The sequence below is a fragment of the Equus caballus genome, chromosome 1 (genome assembly GCF_041296265.1).
Source record: "Equus caballus isolate H_3958 breed thoroughbred chromosome 1, TB-T2T, whole genome shotgun sequence".
NCBI lineage: Eukaryota > Metazoa > Chordata > Mammalia > Perissodactyla > Equidae > Equus > Equus caballus.
This window is the reverse complement of record NC_091684.1, coordinates 66045495-66065785: the sequence shown is the minus strand read 5'-3', so window position 1 is coordinate 66065785 and position 20291 is coordinate 66045495. Positions and strand designations below refer to the sequence as shown.

Genomic DNA, 20291 nt, shown 5'->3' with positions numbered 1-20291 from the left:
CAACCCAGAACAGGGCACAAAGGAGATAGTGTGTGGGAATGTGCCCTAACAGGTATAAAATGCTACAGAAATACAAGGTCACACCAAGGTGACAGGTTAAAGGAATCCTAAAGTTGAATGTGTTTATAAAGTAAATGATTTCCTTTAGAATTTATGTTTTGATAAAACCCCAGAGTTTCCAATAATGGGTTTGCTGAAAGTAATGTCTGTCACTGTACAGCCCCTGGGAGAAAGCACTCTTAGCAAATGGGCTTCCTCACTGGTTCCGGAGAAGGCTTCCAGGGATGAAACACACATGTCCCCCACCATCCTTTTAGAAGTTACTGGGAGGGGCCGGCCCGGTAGCGCAGCAGTTAAGTGTGCACGTTCTGCTTTGGTGGCCCAGGGTTCGCTGCTTCGGATCCCGGGTGTGGACATGGCACCACTTGGCAAGCTATGCTGTGGTAGGTGTTCCACATATAAAGTGGAGGAAGACAGGCATGGATGTTAGCTCAGGGCCAGTCTTCGTCAGCAAAAAGAGGAGGATTGGCAGCAGATGTTAGCTCAGGGCTAATCTTCCTCAAAAAAAAAAAAAAAAAGAAGTTACTGGGAGACCATGGCTCCCTCCTGCCCCTTCCTGTCTCAGGCAGCCTTTGGATCCGGGATTTACCCACAGTTGATTCCAACCATAAACCAAATTAACCTACAACTTCTCCTCTCCTGTTCTTCCACACCCTAGATTTCTGGTTAATCCAGCTAAGAACAGAGGTCCACGTTAAGGGTGGATGCCTCTGTGGGTGATTTAGGCTCTGCACTTGCTGTAGAGGAAATGGTGGCCAGAAGGGGGAACCATCTCTCAGAGGGAGGAGGGGGCGGGACAGCTAGAGAGCCTGTCTAGATCCCTGGCACTGTCCAATAGCCAGCCTTACCCTCCCTTAGAACCTTGCCCAGCCACAGAAGCCCGGACTATCTGAGCAGGGTTTAGTTCTTAAAAGAGTTTAGTTCCGCCATTTGGGTCATGGAGGCCTTAAGAGTTTGATGAAAGCTATGGACCTCCATCCCAGAAAAATAATACACATCCACAAAAAGGTTCAGATAATTTCAAAAGCTTCACTGATACCCTGGAGCTTATTCACGAACTCAAGGACAACAACGCCTGAAAGAATATACTCTCTCCACCCGGTTTTCCTGAGAAAACTGAGATCAGTCGGGGTAATTGATTTGCTCCCAGCTTGTGCAGCTATTTACAGGGAAATTCAAAACTGAAGTGCAAATTCTGGTACTCTTGTTTTAACCACTATATCGAGTTTGTTTCCATTAAATAAAAGCGACTCCTCTCCTTAAAGAAGCAGAATCTTGTAGTAAGCTTTGCTTTTGGCTGGAGGAGAGGAGTTGTCGGGGGGGGGGGGGGGGGGGGGGGGGGACGGTGTGTGGTGGGGGGGAGTGACAGCGTCAGTAGAAAAAGCACCTGTGGCCCCAGTGCTTGTAAACAAGCTTCACTCATTCCAGCACAGACGTCTGCAATGGCGCTGGGATCCCTCTCGACACTAGCGCGGTGGGGTTACTGAGAGCGACCCGTTGATTCTAGCTTCGAAGGACCTCCTCCTGCAGTCGGGAGGTAAGTGTCCACAAAGGGCTGTGATGGAAGGCAGACGTTCTTGGACTTGGATCCGAACTGAAGATCCTCATTGAGCGCATCAGGGAGGCAAGGTTTCCATAGCCCATTGATTTACCTTCTCGAGACTAGCTAGAATCTGAGAGTGCCATATAGGGAGGAGGGCACCTCTCCTGCCAAAAACATCGACGGCTCCACTGCAGACCCCCACCTCTCCTCCTCATCCAGCAACACATCCCCTCCTCCCCTCAACATCCAATGCTCTTTAGACTCAGGACCAACTCACCTAAAATGGGGGTGAGGGGAAAGATCCTGATTAACTGAGTCTCAGGAGATTATACTGGGAAATTCTTTATAAAAGAGTTCCTGGATTGGGGGCAGGGCTTTGCTTGAGGGGGTCTCCAATAGCTTGGGAGCTTCCCGCGGGGCCCCCAGCTCCGTGTGCCCCATGCCCGGCGGCGCTTGGGCCTCGGGGACCCGCAGAGCAGGCGAGCGCGCCGTCCCCGCCTCCAGGCGGGCCGGGGGCGGGGACCCCTCCCCTTCGCCCATCCCCTGAGGGCCGGCCGCCCTGGCGCTTGAGGGAGGGCCGGGCGGAGGGGAGAGGGCGGCGGGGCGGGGCTCGGGCCACGGCGGAGCGGGCGGCGCCGCGGGGCCCCGGTGAACCGGACCGGGGCGCACGGGCCGGGCCGAGCCGAGGCGGCCGCCGAGCCGGGTCGGAGCCGTCGGGGGCCTGGCGCACCCGGCCTGGCCGCTTTCCCCGCGGCGCTGGGATCTTGGCTGGGGGCGGCGCCGGGGCCGGGGTTTCGGGGCGAGTTGTCTCGCGGGGCCGGGGAGGGAGCGGCGGCGGCGCGGAGGGGGCGGGGGAGCATGCCCGGCTGGAGCCGGGCCTTGGGGCGCGCCCCGGCCGCCGTCCCCACCTCCGCCTCCTCCTTCTCCTCCCCCGTCTCCTCCTCCTCCTCTTCAGTCCCGCCGCCGCTGCAGCCAACATGGCTGCGCTCCTGAGCCCGGGAGGCGGCCGCTGCTGAGCGCCGCTCGCCGCCCGGGCCCCCAGCCCGCCCAGGCCGCGGCCCATGGCCCCCGGCGCTGCGCGGCCCCCAGTGCGCTAGGGCCGCAGCCGGGCGCTCGCCGCCCCGAGGCGCCGCGGGGCCTCTCGCCGCCGCAGCCCGCCCGCGCGCCCGCCGGCCTCGAGCCCCGGAGCCGTCCGGCGGGGCGGGGCGGGGCGGCCCGCCACCATGGAGCCCCAGCGCCGGGAGCTGCTCGCCCAGTGCCAGCAGAGCCTGGCCCAGGCCATGACGGAGGTGGAGGCGGTGCTCGGGCTGCTCGAGGCCGCCGGAGCGCTGAGCCCCGGCGAGCGGCGGCAGCTGGACGAGGAGGCGGGAGGCGCCAAGGCGGAGCTGCTGCTCAAGCTACTCCTGGCCAAGGAGCGGGACCACTTCCAGGACCTGCGGGCGGCGCTGGAGAAGACGCAGCCTCACCTGCTGCCCATTCTCTACCTGAACGGCGTCGCCGGACCGCCGCAGCCCGCCGAGGGCGCCGGTGAGTGCCACCCTGCCCCGGCCTCTCGGACCTGCCGTCCACGACTTCTCTCTCCAGCTCTCCGAGGGGGAACGCACGAGGGCCATCAGTCTACCTGGCGCTGGCCACGCGTGGAACCTTCCCTCCTTTAGCCCGTCTCGGGGCGAGAGGGTGATGCGTGGACCCCTGCTTCACACCTCCTCCCTCCCGCAGTCCGGCCGTTGCTGTGAACAATGCCCGGCACTGCAGGCCTTGACCCTCCCAGGTGCCACGGCAGCAGGGTCCTCCCGAGACCACTAGGTCCAGCCGCGCGGCGACCTCGGAGGGATGTCCGTCAGTCCCTTTTTTAAGGCTCTTTACCATCCGCCAGGCCTTTGGGAGCCTCTGCTAGCCTTTAATCAATGACCCAGTCTAGAAGAATGGAACCAACGCCAGGACTGGTATTCCTGAGTTTTGGGCCCTGTCTTCTTGCAGGACCACTGGTGTCTTTTCACTTTGTGGCTCTCACATCTCCCTCTGCCCAGAGCTCAAATCTGTGTGCTCACTCAGACTTGTGGTTGATTATGCACAGTGCCTGGTAGGTTTCTTTGGAAACTATGGACCCGGAAAAGTTGGGGAAGTTGCATTGCACCATGGGAAAATCCTAGTAGTGGCTGCTGGGGCTCAGATCCCTCCCTGACGGTACTGAGCTGCCTGAGGGGGGAAAGTGGTGGCTGGTTCCCTTGGGTGGTGGGTGATGGGTTTGTGAGTGTGTGTGTGTGTGTGGGGGGGGGGGGTACTGCTGGGAGTTTGTGACAGGTGGTAGTCTTGGCCTGGCATGGTTGGGGAGTGTGGAAAGCCAGCCTTTTAGAGAAGGAAGCTTGAGGGAGAAGGCTTACCACTGAGGAAGGAAGAGAGCCAGCATTTATTAGGCACCTACTGTTGTGGCACGCCTGCATTTTATCACATTTACTTGTTACCGCTCTGAGCTGTCTATTATTCGTACTTCGCCAGAGAGAAAACTCCGGCTTGGAGTGGTTAAAATGCTCAAAGTACTGAAAACCAGGAGTTTTCAATTATGACTTATTGTTTTATTGAACACATTTTGAGGCAGGACGCAGCAACTGCCACCTTTTTAACGTCTTCTCCTTGTTTTAAGAGCCATCCGAGAGGGCTGACAGACTGTGCTTAGCAACTTGTAGGCCAAAGGCTATGAGACCTGTTTATTTGGCTGTTAAAAGCCTCACTTGTTAAGGGGATGATTTTATAAGCTGTTCCGGGTAACAGCTCCAGTGTATATTGGCCATCTCAACCTCACTTTTTATAGGGAAGGAAACTGACATACAGAGCCTAAACTTCTGGCCTGCAGCCCATCATTTCTTTGGTGGCCCGTCTGTCTCCACTTTGAGTTTCCAACTCTAGCATTTATGCCCCTCACACCTGCCTTCTGTCCCCTAGTTGTGATTATATATGAGTTTCTGGGCAAACTCAATTCTCTCCTGGGATGGTGCTTTGGAAGATGCTAAGAAGGGCTGTCAGATGTGGCCATGAGGATAAGGACAGAGGGAAATCTCACTGGGGTAATTTTTTTTCTTTTAATTGCTTTTATCTGTCTGTCTATCCATCTGTCTGTCTTGGAAGGAGAAAGTTTATCAAGGAAGCGCAGAAGTTGGAGTGCAGACTCAAGTCCTCATTGGGATGTGTTTGAATCAGTGCTAGCTTTAATCTCTGGAATAGATGGACAAATTGCCATTAATTAGGTCCCTCCCCTTTTCATTCCTGGTGGACAAGGTGGGGCCTCACAGGGTCAAAGTTCCAGGAGCTGGTCCTGACCTTCAAGGAAGGGATGGAATAGGGTTTGGATTTTATCCCTCAGGGCAGTGGTTTCAGACTCTAGGTTTATCACAATGCAGAGTTCTGTAACTTTGCCAGAGGATCATGAACTCCTCAGGAAAATAATTTTCAAAGGGGAATTTAAGTTTGTTTTAGCTAATACTTTAGAAAAAAATTAGGACAGCGTTTGATACGGCAAGATGCCATCTAGAGCTTCTGGGGGAGAGGGTGATGTGATGTGTAAGTAAGCGATAGAGTGTTGGGGCCTTTGTAAAGTAAGAACTACTGTGCAGGGGTTTGCCAACTTATTTTTTCTCTTAGCCAGGAAGCAGTGCATGATAGAGCTGCTGTGGTTGAAGGGGTGGAAACACCTGTCTCATCTCCAAGAAGCCAAAGTCAGGGAAACCCAGCACTGTGTCCTGCCTCCTTGCTCTCTCCAGCGGTTTCCACTCTGCAGGCAGGTCCACAGCTCTGTCTGTAAGTGGGCTTTAGTGCAAGGCCCTTGTGGGAACCTGAGAGAGGAACCAGTTGGCTTCCTGAGGATGCATAGCATCAAGGGGAGGCCCCTTTGTCACCAACTCTGCATAGGAGGTGCCACCATCACCTTGGTGGATTCCACACCCCGTGTGGGGCCCTGCTCCAGAAGGCCCATCCCCTGGCTGGCACTCTCTGCTGTGGGAGTTTGCTGTACTGCAGGCACATGATGTCCAGCAGCCCCTTCCCTGGGGTCTGGAACGGGGAGGAAGCTGTCCTAGGTAGTACTGGGCAAGTGAGCAAACCAAACCAGAGCAGTCTCTTCTGCTCGTGTTGTTTATAACCAGATGTTTATAACCCACCGTTCTCAGGCCTGGAGTATGAAGGGAACAAGAAAGTACAGTGCCGTTTTGTTTTAGGGGGTAGAGGGACTTCTGTACTAGGATTGATGATAACATTGCTGTTGGGCATTTTGTGTCTTATACTTAATATCTCGCCCCAGGAGATGAGTGGTGTCATCTCTGCCTTATGCTGGGTTCCGTTCCCCTGTCTGTGAGGTGTGAGGATAGGGTAGAAAGCAGCCGGGAGTCGAGGCTAAGCCCCACGCTCCTGATTCTGTCTTGGCATTTTTTCCTGTGGCCTGATTAGGCCTTCCCCTTACAATTGCAGGCCATTTCCTGCATTGGGGAACTCTGTGGACTTATGTAGCCTTTCCTTGTCCCAATCCTGGATCTGTAAGGAAGAAGTGGTCACCTTTGCCCTGGCTGGTGGTGGTGAGAGGATGGAACTCTTGTTCTTCCCTGGATGACTCAGGGCCACAGTTGTACCAGGATCCTTTGTTTTTCCTCTTTGATTTAGTTACTAACATCTGAGTTTTCTCACTTGAGGGTCCTTGACTACCTGCCTCTGGAGTGAGAGCCCCTTCCTGGCTGGGAGCCTCAGCTTCTTCATCTGTGAGATGGGGCTGGGGATGCTAGGCTGCCCGCCTCAGCCACTGGGAGGGCAGAATGTGACTCGGGAGGACTCAAGTGCCTGGTCCTCTGCTTGGTCCAGCGGGGGGGGACAGAGACAGGGATGTGTAGGATGTAATTCCAGCCTGCAGCTCACTGCCTCTTTGGAGGAATGGGACACTCAGGAGAGTGACATTGTGAGATAGATCAGTTGAGTGATAGACCTGCAAGCAGGCTTTTCCTCCTTTTAAAACTCTGCATGCTATACGCTTTCCCCAGACACTCGCATCCCTGCCTCCTGGCTCTAATTACCATCTAAATGTGGAGGGCTCCCCAAACCAATCCACGCTGGACCTCTATTATGGGGCAGAAGTGGCAGAAGTTGATGATTGCCCTCTGGCCCCTGTCCACTGTGTGGTCAGAGCTGAATGTGTCTTTCTTGTCCCCTCCATGCCTCTCTTTAGTTTCCTAGTGAGCTGGCTGACTTGGCTTTACCAGAGTTAAGAGATTGGAGACAGTATCGTCTGCTGGAGAAGCCGAGGAAAGCTTCATGGAGGAACTGGGGCTTGAGCTAGGTGTTGAAGAGGTGCTGCAAGTGCGCAGAGGGAAAGGAGGAGGACGTTCTGGGCACAATAAGAGTAGATACGACGAGAGCAGGGGCCTCGCCATGAGAGGAGCGGTATGTTTTCAGGTTGTAGAAATTAGACCAGCCTGAGTAGAGCTGGACATTGGCATTGGCTCTGGGTGGATGGGATGCAGAGGTGATCTGGAGGACCATGATGGCTAGGCTGAGCCAGGAGTTTGCATGTCACTTGGAATTTAGGCATTGTGCACTTGTTAGAAGTTAAAGCTGGACGAATTTTATTTTTTTTAAGGAATAACTCTGCCAGGCTTTTCCAGCAGGACGAGTGCGGTTTGCTGCTGACTCTCAGATGTGGATTATTTATTATTCATTAGAGGTTATCTGGGCCTTTTGTTCTCTCCCTACTCTTTTGGATACCAGCCACCTTTTCTTTGTCCACTCTGCCCTAGAGGGTCAACAGGGACATAGATGTAAGTAAAGGCTCCAACCACTGTAGTTTTTCTTTTGGTTCTTTTAAGTGTATTATTGAGAGGAAGCGATGGAGGAGCTTGATAGTAATGGTCAACAAGAGGTTTCTAAGAGAGAGGCTGATTTTATTTATCCCTCTGTGTATTAAGTCAGGGCATCTTTATTGAAAGTGACAGAAACGTAGCTCAAACTGTATTAGGCAGGAAAGAAATCTACTGTATAATATTCTAAAACTTTGGGGTGGATTCGGAAACTGGCCTTTGGATGATTGATCGTGAATGTTGCGGGCTTTTCCCGTGGGCTTAGAACATGGCCTCAGACTCTTCTGGGCTTCATCTTCACAGCCCCTGACCAGAGGATAAAGGGAGCTCTAGCCAATCAGCCCAGGCTGAAAAATCTTTTGGAAAGATCCTGATTGGCCTGACATATGTCTGCATGAAGCCCAATCACTGTAGCTGGGGTTGGAGGACTAAGGTTAGCCCAGCGGTGGACCCAACCAATAGGATAGGGTGATGGGGTACAGTGATTGGCAGCCCATACCAGTACCATTTGGTTCTTTAGAGTGAGGAGAAGCAGTTCTCCAAAGGAAGAAGATCAGGAAGGATCACATAAGACTGCAGGTGAATGTCCACTACATGTGGTCTCATCTTTGTGCGATTATACAATTAGCAGAGGAAGTCACTGCTGGAGTAGGGTGGTGGGGAGAAGGGGTCAGACTTCACTAGATTCTAGACCTTGAGCAAGGCAGTTGACCTTTCTGAGCTTATCTCCTACTCTACAAAATAATTAAAACAAGAACTACTTCACTTTGCTGTTTGACAATCTGTGATAAGAAAAAAGAGCATCTTGTTACTTTGGTAAGCAGTGCAGCCTGGAAGCAGTCTTAGAACCAGAAACCTGGGATTCTCCTGATATTGCTGAGGGTTATGTGAGAGCTCCTTGTAATTATGCTGAGGAGATGTCAGGTTGCTTTTGCTGTGGCTGTGGGTCACCAAGAGCTGAATTTGCTGTTGTAGCCTTAATCTAGAAGAGATCCTGGCCCAAGGTAGGTGTTCAGTAAATTTCTGTTGAATGGATGACTAGTCAGCTGTGTGTAGAGTGAATGGTGTGTCCCTGTGTAAGTCTAGGTCCTCCTCCGAAATATGTGCAGATTCCTAAGTGGTGACTTTGCAGTGACAGAAGGCTTTGGGAGTGCAGGAAGGCTAGAGTGAGTCCCGGGTGCACACAAGGATGTCACCACCCACAGTATGTCTGTGATGGAAGCAGGTGGTGTCTGAAGTCCCCAAGGTCACCCATCAGGTATCAGCACTGTGAGGCTGGCTGCCAGGAGCCATGTGGAGTGCCCACATTACCTGTTTTAGGCGTGGAGAGCCCTTCCCTTGTTGCACTCAGAATTTGAATGTCAGCTTGGTGTCCTTGAAAGAGTCCTGGATGGTGATCTGCTCCTAACTGTGCAACATCTTGACCTTGGATAAGCTGTTTAACTACCCGAGGCTTGGATTTTTTTCAGTATAACAGTGAAACTAGAAGTTTAGCACTGACTGAGGACTTGCTCAGTCCTGTGGGGTTCTCAGCTCTTCCAAGGTAGCATTAGGTCCAGGGAAGCTTGGTGTTGGGGTTGGACTAGATTTCTGAGTCTCCTTCCGTCTCTGTACCATGACTTCTGTTTTCTGATTTAGTGTTGGCACTGAGTGATTTTTGATACTCAGACTTTCTATTTTTTGAAAAAGTAAGCAGCATAGGAGAAATATTTTGTCTTAGTTTTTTGTTCCACTTCATTCCGACCACCTGTACATCTTGCAGGCCAGTGCAAGGAGGCTCTTCAGTAATTTCCTGTGACCTTGGGAAGACATGAGCCAGAGAAATATTGGGCACAGAGCAAGAGGACTGAGCTGCTGCTCAGTCTGTGCAGTAGGCATGCCAAGTGTGTTCAGCAGAGAGGGATTTTGAATGGGATTGAGCTGGGGCTACTGCATCTTTTTTCGCCTTGTACATGGGGCAGATTGCATTATCTCTGAATTGTGTCTCTATTGATCTTTTTGAGACAGAGTTCCATGACAGTGCTACAGAAACATTTTAAACTAAACACATGTTTGGAGTGACCCGTATGGGCCATCCAACACGAAACCCTTTGGTGAATAATTGTGAGGTGACTGTTTACCTTGATATTCATTGCACACTAAGGGTCGTAACCCATTTGCTTTGAGGTTTTTTTTTTTTAATTGTGGTAAAATATATGTAACATAAAACTTGCCATTTAAACCATTTTTTCCTATTTTTTTAGTGGCAAAATATACATAATATGAAATTGAGCATTTTAACCGTTTTTAAGTGTCCAGTTCAGTAGCATTAAGTCCATTCACATTGTTGTGCAGCCGTCACCACCATCCATCTCCCGAACTGTTTCATCTTGAAAAACTGAAACTCTGTCCCCACTCAGCAGTAGCTCTTCCTTCTCCCGCTCCCACCAGCTCCTGCCAGTCAACGTTCTGCTTTCTGTCTCTGTGAACTTGACTGCTCTAGGTACCTCATGTAAGTGGAATCATACAGTATTTGTCATTTTTGTGACTGGCTTATTTTACTTAGCATAACATCTTTAAGGTTCATCCACGTTGTAGCATGTCAGAATTTCCTTTTTTTAAAATTTTATTTGAGTTTAAAAATTTTTAATTATGGTAAAGAACACATAACATGAAATTTACCATCTTAACCATTTTTAACTGTCTAGTTCAGAAGTGTTAAGTACAGTCACATAGTTGTCTAAGAGATCTCCAGAATCTTTTCATCTTGCAAAACTAAAATAGCTCCCTCCCTTTTTCCCCTTCCCCTCCACCTCTGGTAACCACTATTCTACTTTCTATTTCTATGACTTTGACTACTCTAGGTACCTCATATAAGTGGAATCATACAGTATTTATCCTTTTGTAATTGGCTTATTTCACTTAGCATAATGTCCTCAAAGTTCGTGTTGTAGCATGTTTCAGAATTTGTCTTTTATAAGGCTGCCTAATGTTCCATTGCATGTGTTTACCACATTTTGTTATCCATTCATCCGTCAGTGGACACTTGGGTTGCTTCCCCCTCTTGGCTATTGGGCCTGAAGCTGCTGTGAACATTGGTGTACAAATATTTGTGTGAGTCCTGCTTTCAGTTCTTTTGGCTGTATATCCAGGAGTGGAATCACTGGTAATTCTAAGTTTAATTTATTGAGGAACCTCATATTGTTTGCTTCAAGTTTTAATTAAGGTAATTCGTTCTGGCCACAGTAACTTGACTTATGGGTAGGTGGCCTGGCTGGAGTCCTGGTTCCAACGTTTTCTTTCCTTTTTTCTTCTAAAAATTCTGTATTTTCCCCCCCAACCTATTTTGGAAAGTCTCAGGACAGTTCCTTTGGACTTTAAAGAAAGATTTGAGTTTCAGTTGTCATCTGTGACTCTTTTGAGGTCAGAAGTTGTTAACTGTATCATCCCAGCAGGATTCATATCTGGCAGCCAAAGGATGTTCACACATTTTCTTCTTGTTTGCAGTACTAACATCTCTATCCGCAAAGGCCTTGAAGTATGTTAGTTATTTCTGCTTTGTAGACGCTACTACCATTCAGGGTTGGTTTGGTTTTTCAGTCTTGAATTCAGGGTAATGGCCATCAAGATTTTCTTTCAAAAGGCCTAGATCAGTATTTCCCAAGGAAACGTCTTCTAAACACTAGTTCCATGGGATGTGCATGGTATTACTGGATGAAAGCGTTCTGTGGTCAAAGCATTTGAGCAGTGCTGGTTTGAGCAGGTCACACAGGCTCCTTTATTGGGGCCTCTTGAGAGGGCTTAGGAGCCAGTGTGCTTTGGGACTTCACTGCAGTGGGTTCACTATGCAGTGTTTCCCAAACCGACTTGACCACAAAATCCTTTTCCATGGAGCATCTTGCGACATCGGTGCTCTGAGAAGTGCACTTTTGGGAAACTTCAGCACTAGTGCACGGAACTGGAACATCTGTGTACACCATTATTTTTCATATTTTCTCCCAGCTCTCTCACTTGGGGCACCAAAACCTTAAACTTTCCTGTTGTTTTAAATTCTAATACCAGCTGAACTAGGCACATGTGATCCTGGGCGAGTAGATTTTTTAGATGTGTCAATGACTTAGATGTGTAGTAGATTCCAGGAGCAGTAGATGTTTCAGTTGTATGACGTTGGGTAGGGTGTGTGACTTCTCTGGGCCTCAGTTTCCCCAGTGTGGCGTGACAAGAATGAAGTCTGGTTTCGTGATGGCTGTCTTTGAGATGGTTCAACTTCTTGCAGTCTTCTCTAGGTGTTAGCGGGCAGGACCAGGCTTTGGTCCACAGTTGGGGCTTCCAGAAGCGCCTTGGAAGGATGTGTACAGATCTGTCTTGGTGGTTTGGTGACTGCAGGTCTGGGGACTGGCTAACTGTTGGGCAAGTCTTTCCTGAGCCCAGGGAGGTGCTGGGCTGGGGAGCAGGAAGATAGTCTCTGCCCTGAGAGTGTTAAGTTACTTCTGGGAAGACGGGTGATACAGATGAATGAGCCAGGTGGCCTGAGCATTGTTGGGGGGTTTCGAGCCAGGGAGGGAGTCCACAAGAGTAGAGACAGCTGAGTTTCATGAACCCTGTCTTGGGGACTTCCACAGACTGGGGTTTAGATCTTGGCTCTTCCTTCTTCAGTGGTGTGACTTCAGCAAGTTGCTTAACCCGTCTGGGCTTCTTTTTTAATCTGTAAAAGTGCTATTAGTATTCTCCTCCCAGGGCTTTGGTGGGGACTGAGGTGATGATGAGAGGAGAGGGCAAGCTGTTGGCCCTGCCGCTGGGGTGGCCTGCCCTTGAGTAGAGAGCCGATGTCCTGCCTGTGCTTGGGATCAGGAGGTATCACAGGGCACAGGCCATACCTGGAGTTGGAGAGAGTCTAGTGTGTGCGTGGACCAGGAGTCCCACACTCCTGGGGCTGCTCAAGACACACTTTCAAGTGCTGTGGCCCTGGAGCCCACATTTTAAGGAGGGCATCGCTATGAGCTGTGAAAAGTTCGGCTCCAAAGGACCTTGGGAAGAGTTTGTGTTGGAGGAAAGGAGCCTTCGAGGGGCTTGGATGCCTGTGTTCAGCTCGACATAGGGCAGTGATGAGACCCTGTTCTCTTTGACCCCAGAGAGCTGAACGTGGGCTGAGTGGTAGAAGATCAGTGGAATTGAGCTCAACTTGAGAAAAGACCTCTCTCCCTCCTTTGCTTTGAAACTTCGTATTATAAAATTTTCAAACATATGCAGAGATGGACAGCATAATATGACAAACACCCAGCTCGCCCAACAACTTTTGTTTTCTGTAGTATTTTAAAACAAATCCCAGACAGCATATAGCTTCCCCCATATGCACTTAAGAAATTGTCTCTAAGAGATAAGGGCTTTTAAAAAAACCTAGCCAGAAGACCATTTTCACAACCAACAATATTTACAATAATTTCTTAACGTCATCTTATTCCCAGTCGATGTTCAGTTTTCCTTGTCTTAGAAATGCCTTTTTATAGATGATTTTTTCAAATTAGGATTTTAATAGACTCATACATTGTGCTTAGTTGATGTCGCCTTCTGTATCTCTTTTGTAATCCCTAGCAGCTACCTTATGGGCCCTTTTGTTTAAGGAAGAGCTTCTCTTTTTGGGGGACGGGGTGGAATATTAGCCCTAAGCTAACATCTGCTGTCAATCCTCCTCTTGTTGCTGAGGAAGAGACTGGCCCTGAACTAACATCTGTGCCCATCTGCTCTACTTTATATGTGGGACGCCTACCACAGCATGGCTTGCCCAGCGGTGGCATGTCTGCACCCAGGATCCGAACCAGTGAACCCCGGGCCACTGAAGCCGAACGTGGGCACTTAACTGCTGAGCCACCCGGCCGGCCCCAGGAAGAGCTTGTTTTAATGGTTGGTGCCATCCAGCTATGGAGTGGACCATTCTAGGTGGTGACGTCCCTTCCCTGGGTGTCCACATAGACAGTGGGTGATCACAGGGTGGTTTCTCAGAGAATGGGCTGTGCAGTCGGATCGTAAAGCTCTTCAGCCTCGGTTTCCTCACAGGGCTGTTGCAGATAATTAAAGGAAATAACGTGTGAAGTGTAAATGTCCTTTATGATTTAAATTTTTTTTTTTTTAAGCTGTGGGACCCTTTTCATTAGCTGGACTTTTACATGAAAGACGTGTAAAACAGACAAAGAGGTGCTGTGATGATTGGGTGTGGAGGCCTGGAGCTTGCACCTTTTCCTTGTGGCACTCCCTGAGGTACCTCCACGGGGTTCCCCAGAGTTCTCCAGGGTTCCAGGGAACACAGTTTGAAAAACCACTGGCTTGGATGCTTTTGTTTTAAGATGCTCCCCATGCTGAGCGAGAGAAGAACCACCCAAAAGCCTCAGCTTCCTGTGCCTGAGCCGAGTGGGATTGGTGAGTCACAGCTGGACCCAGAAGCTGTGACTGTGGCAGCTGTGCTTCAGTGAGATAGTCTTGTCTTCACCTGCTCCTCTGTTCACCTTTGTAGGGTTCTTTTTGGGATGAATCATGTTCTCAAAAATGACAAATGACCACAATGCGGCTAATAGAAAAACCACTCTCTGCTACCCAAGACAGTGATGTGGGAAGGAACAGAGTGAAACTCCATCAGATGGGGTCCCTTGCTGTGGAAAGTGGTTGCTTTTTTTGAAAAATTATTCTTTTAAAAAAAGGTATTGTCACCAGCTCGTCCTACCCTTATACTGCATAAGAGAACTGTTTGCCCTTGATGTATAAATAAGTCCCTGCTGGTATGCAGCCTGCAGGTGGGGGCCGTGGAGCTGCCTGTGTAGGAGGCATTGTCCTCAGAGGCAACCCCCTGGGACTCCAGGCTGCTCACCTGGGACTCTGAGTTGCTGCCTTTGTGGCCGTCTCAAGCCAGAGTGTGTTTTCTCTGCTCACAGTGTTTTTCTAGGTGTGGTGTGTCTCTCTCAGGCAGCTCTCAGGCCTCTTTCTGAGTCAACTTCAGGTTGCTTGTCTGAATGGTACCTCTCTGACTCCATAAGATGGCCTGGAACCCTCAAATGAATCTTGTTCTACATCATTTTTGGCCATTGTGAACCTGCTGTCCACATGTGGTAAAAATCTGTCTAGCCAATAGTGAGGGATGTGATAACAAAACAAATGGGAAGAAACTTATTTTTATATTTTGATGTAAGAAGTCATACTTCACGAAAGTTTAATGACCTTTTCAAGACTCATGATAGCCTCTCTTCTTACTCCGGGTAACCTCTTTTTCTTCTTATCTGGCCAGAATTTTCGTTTTCTCTTTGTTTCTTAAGCAGCTTAAGATTGTTGCATATCAGGGCTGGAAGGGATCTAAGAGACCCCTTTGCCCAAACTGCTTATTTCACACCTGAGAAACAACAGTCTGGAGACACAAGGGGACTGCACTGGGATCTCAGAGCATGCCACTGGCAGAGCTGGACACAGGATCCAGGTTGCTTCCCAGACCGGACTCTGTCCAAGGCCTTTCTGCCTGCCTCAGGCTGGGCGGGCAGTCTGGGCCACCTTGGCTGGTTTTTCCTGATCCAGGCCTCGCTTTGCAGGCACCAGCCTTTCCAGTGAGGGTGAGTAAGTGACGTCGAAGTTAATGGAGTTGTGCTACAGCTTCTCATTCCTGACCCTTGAATAAAATCTTTTATTAGCCCACGCAGTTGGTATTTATGTTCTGCAGATGGACAAACTGGGCCAAGAGAGGTTCCTCTGCTTGCTCAGGGCCAGCAGCTGCTGGGAGTCTGGGCAGGCTTCGCAGTCCCTCTCAGTTTCTTTATAAAGACTGCATTTGTTCTGTATTCTCAGCCATCCTCTGAAGGTTTCCATTGAGATGTCTGTGTTCTGCACCTTGGACACCCCTCCGCTTGTCACAGTATTCATTCATTCAGCAGATATGTTCTGAGCACCTGTCACACAGGAGGACTGTTTGGATGCAGACGTAGGACATGACATCTAAATTTAGTGCTGAGTCAGAGAGTGGGTCTGATGTTGGCAGGAGGCACCTCGTTGTCTCATTCGTTTTGTGATACAGCAAAAACTTCCAGGGCTGACTGCCGTGGCTGCTTATTGCTTAGTCACAGGACAGAGTTCAGGCAGGAAAATGACGCCACCAAGCCTCTTGGCTCAGAGGAAAAAGCCTTTAATAAAGATAAGAGGGTAAATGCCCCATGGACACCGAGTTGGGGCCGGTCTCAGTGGGACCTGGATCTAGGAAAAAGCAGAAAAGTAAGCAAAACCAAAATGTGCTGGTCTGGTCCCCTGAAAAAAATATAGCTGAACTTGAGGCAACTTAGAATTTAGGGACTGTGTGTGTGAGTATATACATGTATATGCCTATGTATTCTCCTGACTCATTTCTGATAGAAAATGGTAGACTACCTTTGTAAATCATGTCATATTTCCTCCCTATTAATGAGCCCAGGGAGAGGGAACAAAACAGTGACCAGCTGTCCTTGCTTTCTGTGGGAAGTTGTGAAGTTTCATATAAACTCATTCTTCTGCCCTCAACCTCCCTTGTATTAAGGTTTCTCATGAAAATTCACTAGAGCCAGTCATGCTGTCTTCTTGTATGAGATCACACAGCCTTTAGCCTGGAGCCCAGAGAGATATGGACCCAGGTTTTATCTGTCCATCTGTCTATCTGTCCACCCATCCATCATCCATCCAGCATGTACCTGGTCAGTGCTCTGCACCAGGCTCCAAGTGCTGAGCATGCAGAGATGAGGAAGACATTAGCATCACGCATGAACCATACCACAGACCCATATTGAACACCCAGACCTCGATTTGTTCTTGTAGCTGGAATATATATCCTATTGTTCATCAAAGGTTTTCGTTTTTGGTTACTCTGTCTATTTTGGAGCTTTAAAAAGTGCCAGAAAGTAGTCAGCCTAGTTGATTGACTTCCTACTTCTCACCTCCCATTTGGCAGTTTCTAGCAAATGGTGAGTATTTTTGCAAAAATTTATGAGATTCTCAGAAGGGCGATGAAGAAGATGGTTCCTGCCCCTTAGGAGTTTATCATCTCATTGGAAAGCCCAAACCTGAAGGAGCAGGTGTCCAGCAGTACAGATCTTGAAGAGCAGAGGAAGCTGCCTCAAGGAGAGTGCACAGCAAGCTGGCTGTGAGGCTAGGTGGGCGCTGGAGAGGGGCACGGAGGGAGACAGGCCTGGTGAAGGTAGTGCGCAGAGCAAAGGCCGGAGACCAGGGAGAGAATCTGTTCCATGAATACTGGGTGTTTATGGGAATCCTGGGCTTCTGCTTGGGGCATGCCCTCAGTAGCCACTGGGAAAGTGAGGCCGGTCCTTCCTAGCTATCCCCTGGAAGGCACAGAGCTGCTGCTTCCAGTCATTCTCCCTGTGATTGGTTCTCTCTGAGGCTCCTTGAGCCCAGGGCTGGAGAGAGGAGTGGGAAGATTTGGCACAGGGTAGGAGGGTGGTCTGTGGGATATGGCAGAGGGCACTGTGTCCAGAGGAGGGTCTGGTGAGGTGTATAGGCCGACCGGCCTTTGCAGAATTCCTGAGGTGTCTCACTGGCTTTCTGTGAGTTGTTAGGTGGATTGGAAATCTTTTTCCTAAGTTTCAGGTCTGAGAGTTACAGCTGGGCTATTTAGAAATCATAGTCTGAGTCCTCTGGGGAACTTGAGACCAGTTCCCATCTGCTCGCTTTCTCTTTAGGGAAGAGAAGGGAGTGGCTGAGGGGGAATGAGTGACCACTGCTTTCTAGCTGTGTCCCCATGGCCACCTCACATAGCCTCTCCAAGTCCCTTTTTTTATTGGCCCTGAGCTAACATCTGTTGCCAATCTTCCTCTTTTTTTTTTTTTTTTGGCTTGAAGAAGATTGTCCCTTAGCTAACAGCTTTGCCATTCTTCCTTTATTTTGTATGTGGGATGCCACCACAGCATGGCTTGATGAGCAGTGTGTAGTTCTGTGCCTGGGATCCGAACCCACGAACTCTGGGCTGCCCAAGTGCATGAACTTAACCACTGTGCCACCTGGCTGGCCCCTCCAAGTCTTATCCTTATCTCTCAGATGGGGTCCTGATACCACCTCCTCCTCAATGCAGGTGTGAAAGTAGGTGAATGGTGCAGAGAAATGGTCATGTGCACGTAGATGGTTGTGTACTGGGCAGATAGTAGGTTTTTATTGCCTTTGTTGCTATATGGTGCCGTGTCTGTTATTTTTGTATTTTTCTCCTTTGAACTCACCAGCAGCCCTTTGGAGATCCTTACTCCGCCTTACAAGTGAAGGAACCAGGGGGAGGCCAGGTCACTTGGGAGTCAGTTGAGTGGGGTGGTTAAGAGTCTGTATCTAAGCCAAGTATTGGTTCAAATCCTGGGTCTGCTACTTACTGTGACCGGGGGCAAGTCACTCTCCCTCTCTGTGCTTTGGTTTTCTCATCTGTGAAATGCGGATAATAATAGGAAGTTGTATTGTAAGGATCAAAGGAGTTACTGTTAGTAAAGTGTTTAGAGCAGTGCCTGGCACACAGTAAGCGTGATGTCAGCATCAGCTGTTACCGGTATTGTTATTAGTGCTCCAGTCTCGTGGCTGGTTAACTGCCACCTTAAACTGTGACTTCCAGGGCAGGTTGGTTGGTTTGTTCCGTGACTCTAGCCCACACTCAGGGTTGGTCTATAGACCAGTGCTGATCTGCAAACTCTTAGTTCCTGGTCTGTGATGAAGTTAGCACGGAGATTGAAAGCAAGCATTTAACAACCTTTAGAGCAATTTGACCTTGCTGAGACTCATTAAGTGGGTATGGACTGCTTCAGGTGCTGTCAGATCACATGGGGAGTCATGTGTGGTATGAGCTGTGCGTAACAGTCATCGGTAGTAGGACCATGTGATTACAAATGAAAAAGTGGAGTGGCGTGAAAGCTTCACTCTATTGCTGCCCACCCCTGAACAGTCAGTTTCCTTGGCAGGATCCCCTGCTGACTGGAGCAGGTGGGATCTGTGGCATTTTGCAAGCTGGTACGTGATGTTTCTGCTCCAGCAGTCTGTGACAACTCAAGGCAGTGAGGTCTCTTGACGGAGATTTTTATTAATGAGCAATTGTTTCCATTCAGTGCTACTGACGCTTACTGGGGCAAATGCCTTTCTTGCTGTTCTACCAGGCGTGGTTCTGGCAGGTTTGGTAAGAACCCACAATGAACTCTATCCCTTTCTACCTCCTAGGCTGGCAGAAACTAGAAAGCTTGATGATGTCAACGGACAGCAGGGGGTGGGGATGCAGGAACTCACCCCTGCTGGTACTGCTGTCTGGAGCCTCTGGCAGGGCTCCTGCAAAGCCCTGACTCTGTCCCCTTCCTGGGTGTGCACCCCCTAGGCTCTCACACAGCTCCCTGGGGGGACAGGACCCAGAGGTTCACTGCAGTGCCGTATGGGGTGGTGTCATCCCTGAGAGAGCTGATGGCTGCAATGGTGGACGCATGCCCATAGTCCTCTGCAGCAGTTCCAGGAGACTGATGAGATGCACACGGCAACAGGATGGATCTTAAAGCCTTGTGTTCCATGAAAAACTAAGAAGTAGAGCAAGGTGGATAATATAATGCCATTATGTAAATTAATAATACAAAACAATACCCATTTTGCAAGAACACAAAGAAAAAGATAACCACACAAGAATGGTCACCTGTGGCCATGGGGGAGGAGAGTGGTAAGAGAAATGGGAATAAAAGGAAATAAATAAAACCAGAGAGGGAGGAAAGAAGCATCACTTTTCTGTTAGTTGCTGTCCTTGAGGGAGGGGCCCCTTGCCTGTCCTGTGTCAGCTGCACTTGATTGCTCAGCTTCTGGTAGTGTGGCGTCTGGGAGTCTTGGCTGAACTGGCAGCCTTAAGCAGATAGTTCACCCAAAAATGGCCTCAGTAAAGTTACCCATGTCCATACAGGGCTGTTGCAGTCCTAGTGGGGCAGGGGCAACTGTAGTTCATGGAACAATGGTCTTAGTAGGGACACGAGTCTTTTGGGATTCCTTTGGATTTTTTTTGAGGTCATATTGGCTTATAACATTGTGTAAATTTCACGTGTACATTATTTCAGTTTCTATATAGACTGCATCGTATTCACAACCAATAGTCTAGTTTTTATCTGTCGCCATACATATGTGTCCCTTTCCCCCTTTCACACTCCCCCACACCCCCTTCCCCTCTGGTAACCACTGATCTGTTCTTTGTCCATGTGTTTATCTTCCGCATATGAGTGAAATCAGTGTTTGTCTTTCTCTCTCTCACTTGTTTCGCTTAACATAATACCCTCAAGGTCCCTCCATGTTGTCACAAATGGGATGGTTTTGTCTTTTTTTTATGGCTGAGTAGTATTCCATTGTATCTATATACCACATCTTCATCCATTCATTAGTTGTTGGACACTTGGGTTGCTTCCACATCTTGGCTCTTGGTGGATAATGCTGCGATGAACATAGGGGTGCATAAATCTCTTCGAATTGTTGATTTCACGTTCTTTGGATAAATACCCAGTACTGGAATACCTGGATCATATGATATTTCTATTTTTAATTTTTTGAGAGATCTCCAAACTGTTTTCCATAGTGGCTGCATCAGTTTTGCATTCCCACAAGCAATGTATGAGAGTTCCCTTTTCTCCACGCCCTCTCCAACACTTATTTCTTGTCTTGTTAGCTATAGCCATTCTCATGGGTATGAGGTGATATCTCATTGTAGTTTTGATTTGCATTTCCCTAATAATTAGTGATGTTGAACATCTTTTCATGTCCCTGTTGGTTATCTGTATATCTCCTTTGGAAAAATGTCTGTTCATATCCTCTGCCCATTTTTTGATTGGGTTGTTTGGTTTTTATTGTTGAGTTGTATGAGTTCTTTATATGTTTTGGAG

The 20291-nt window shown here is 49.2% G+C and overlaps 1 protein-coding gene across 3 annotated transcripts in view; it reads left to right on the top strand.

The window, feature by feature from the left end:
* Positions 1-2698: 2698 nt before the first annotated feature.
* The window catches only part of DLG5 (discs large MAGUK scaffold protein 5), a 128759-nt gene continuing 111166 nt past the window's right edge, over positions 2699-20291 (top strand). For 2 of the 3 annotated variants that reach the window (XR_011423411.1, XM_023645983.2), the window contains exon 1: positions 2700-3130. Coding sequence is in view for 2 of the 3 variants with exons in the window: in XM_023645983.2 (XP_023501751.2) it covers positions 2827-3130 (304 nt within the window). In the remaining variant the exon portion in view is untranslated. Of the gene's footprint in view, positions 3131-20291 lie in introns of all 3 variants that reach the window. The other variant, XM_023645967.2, reaches the window with a different exon arrangement.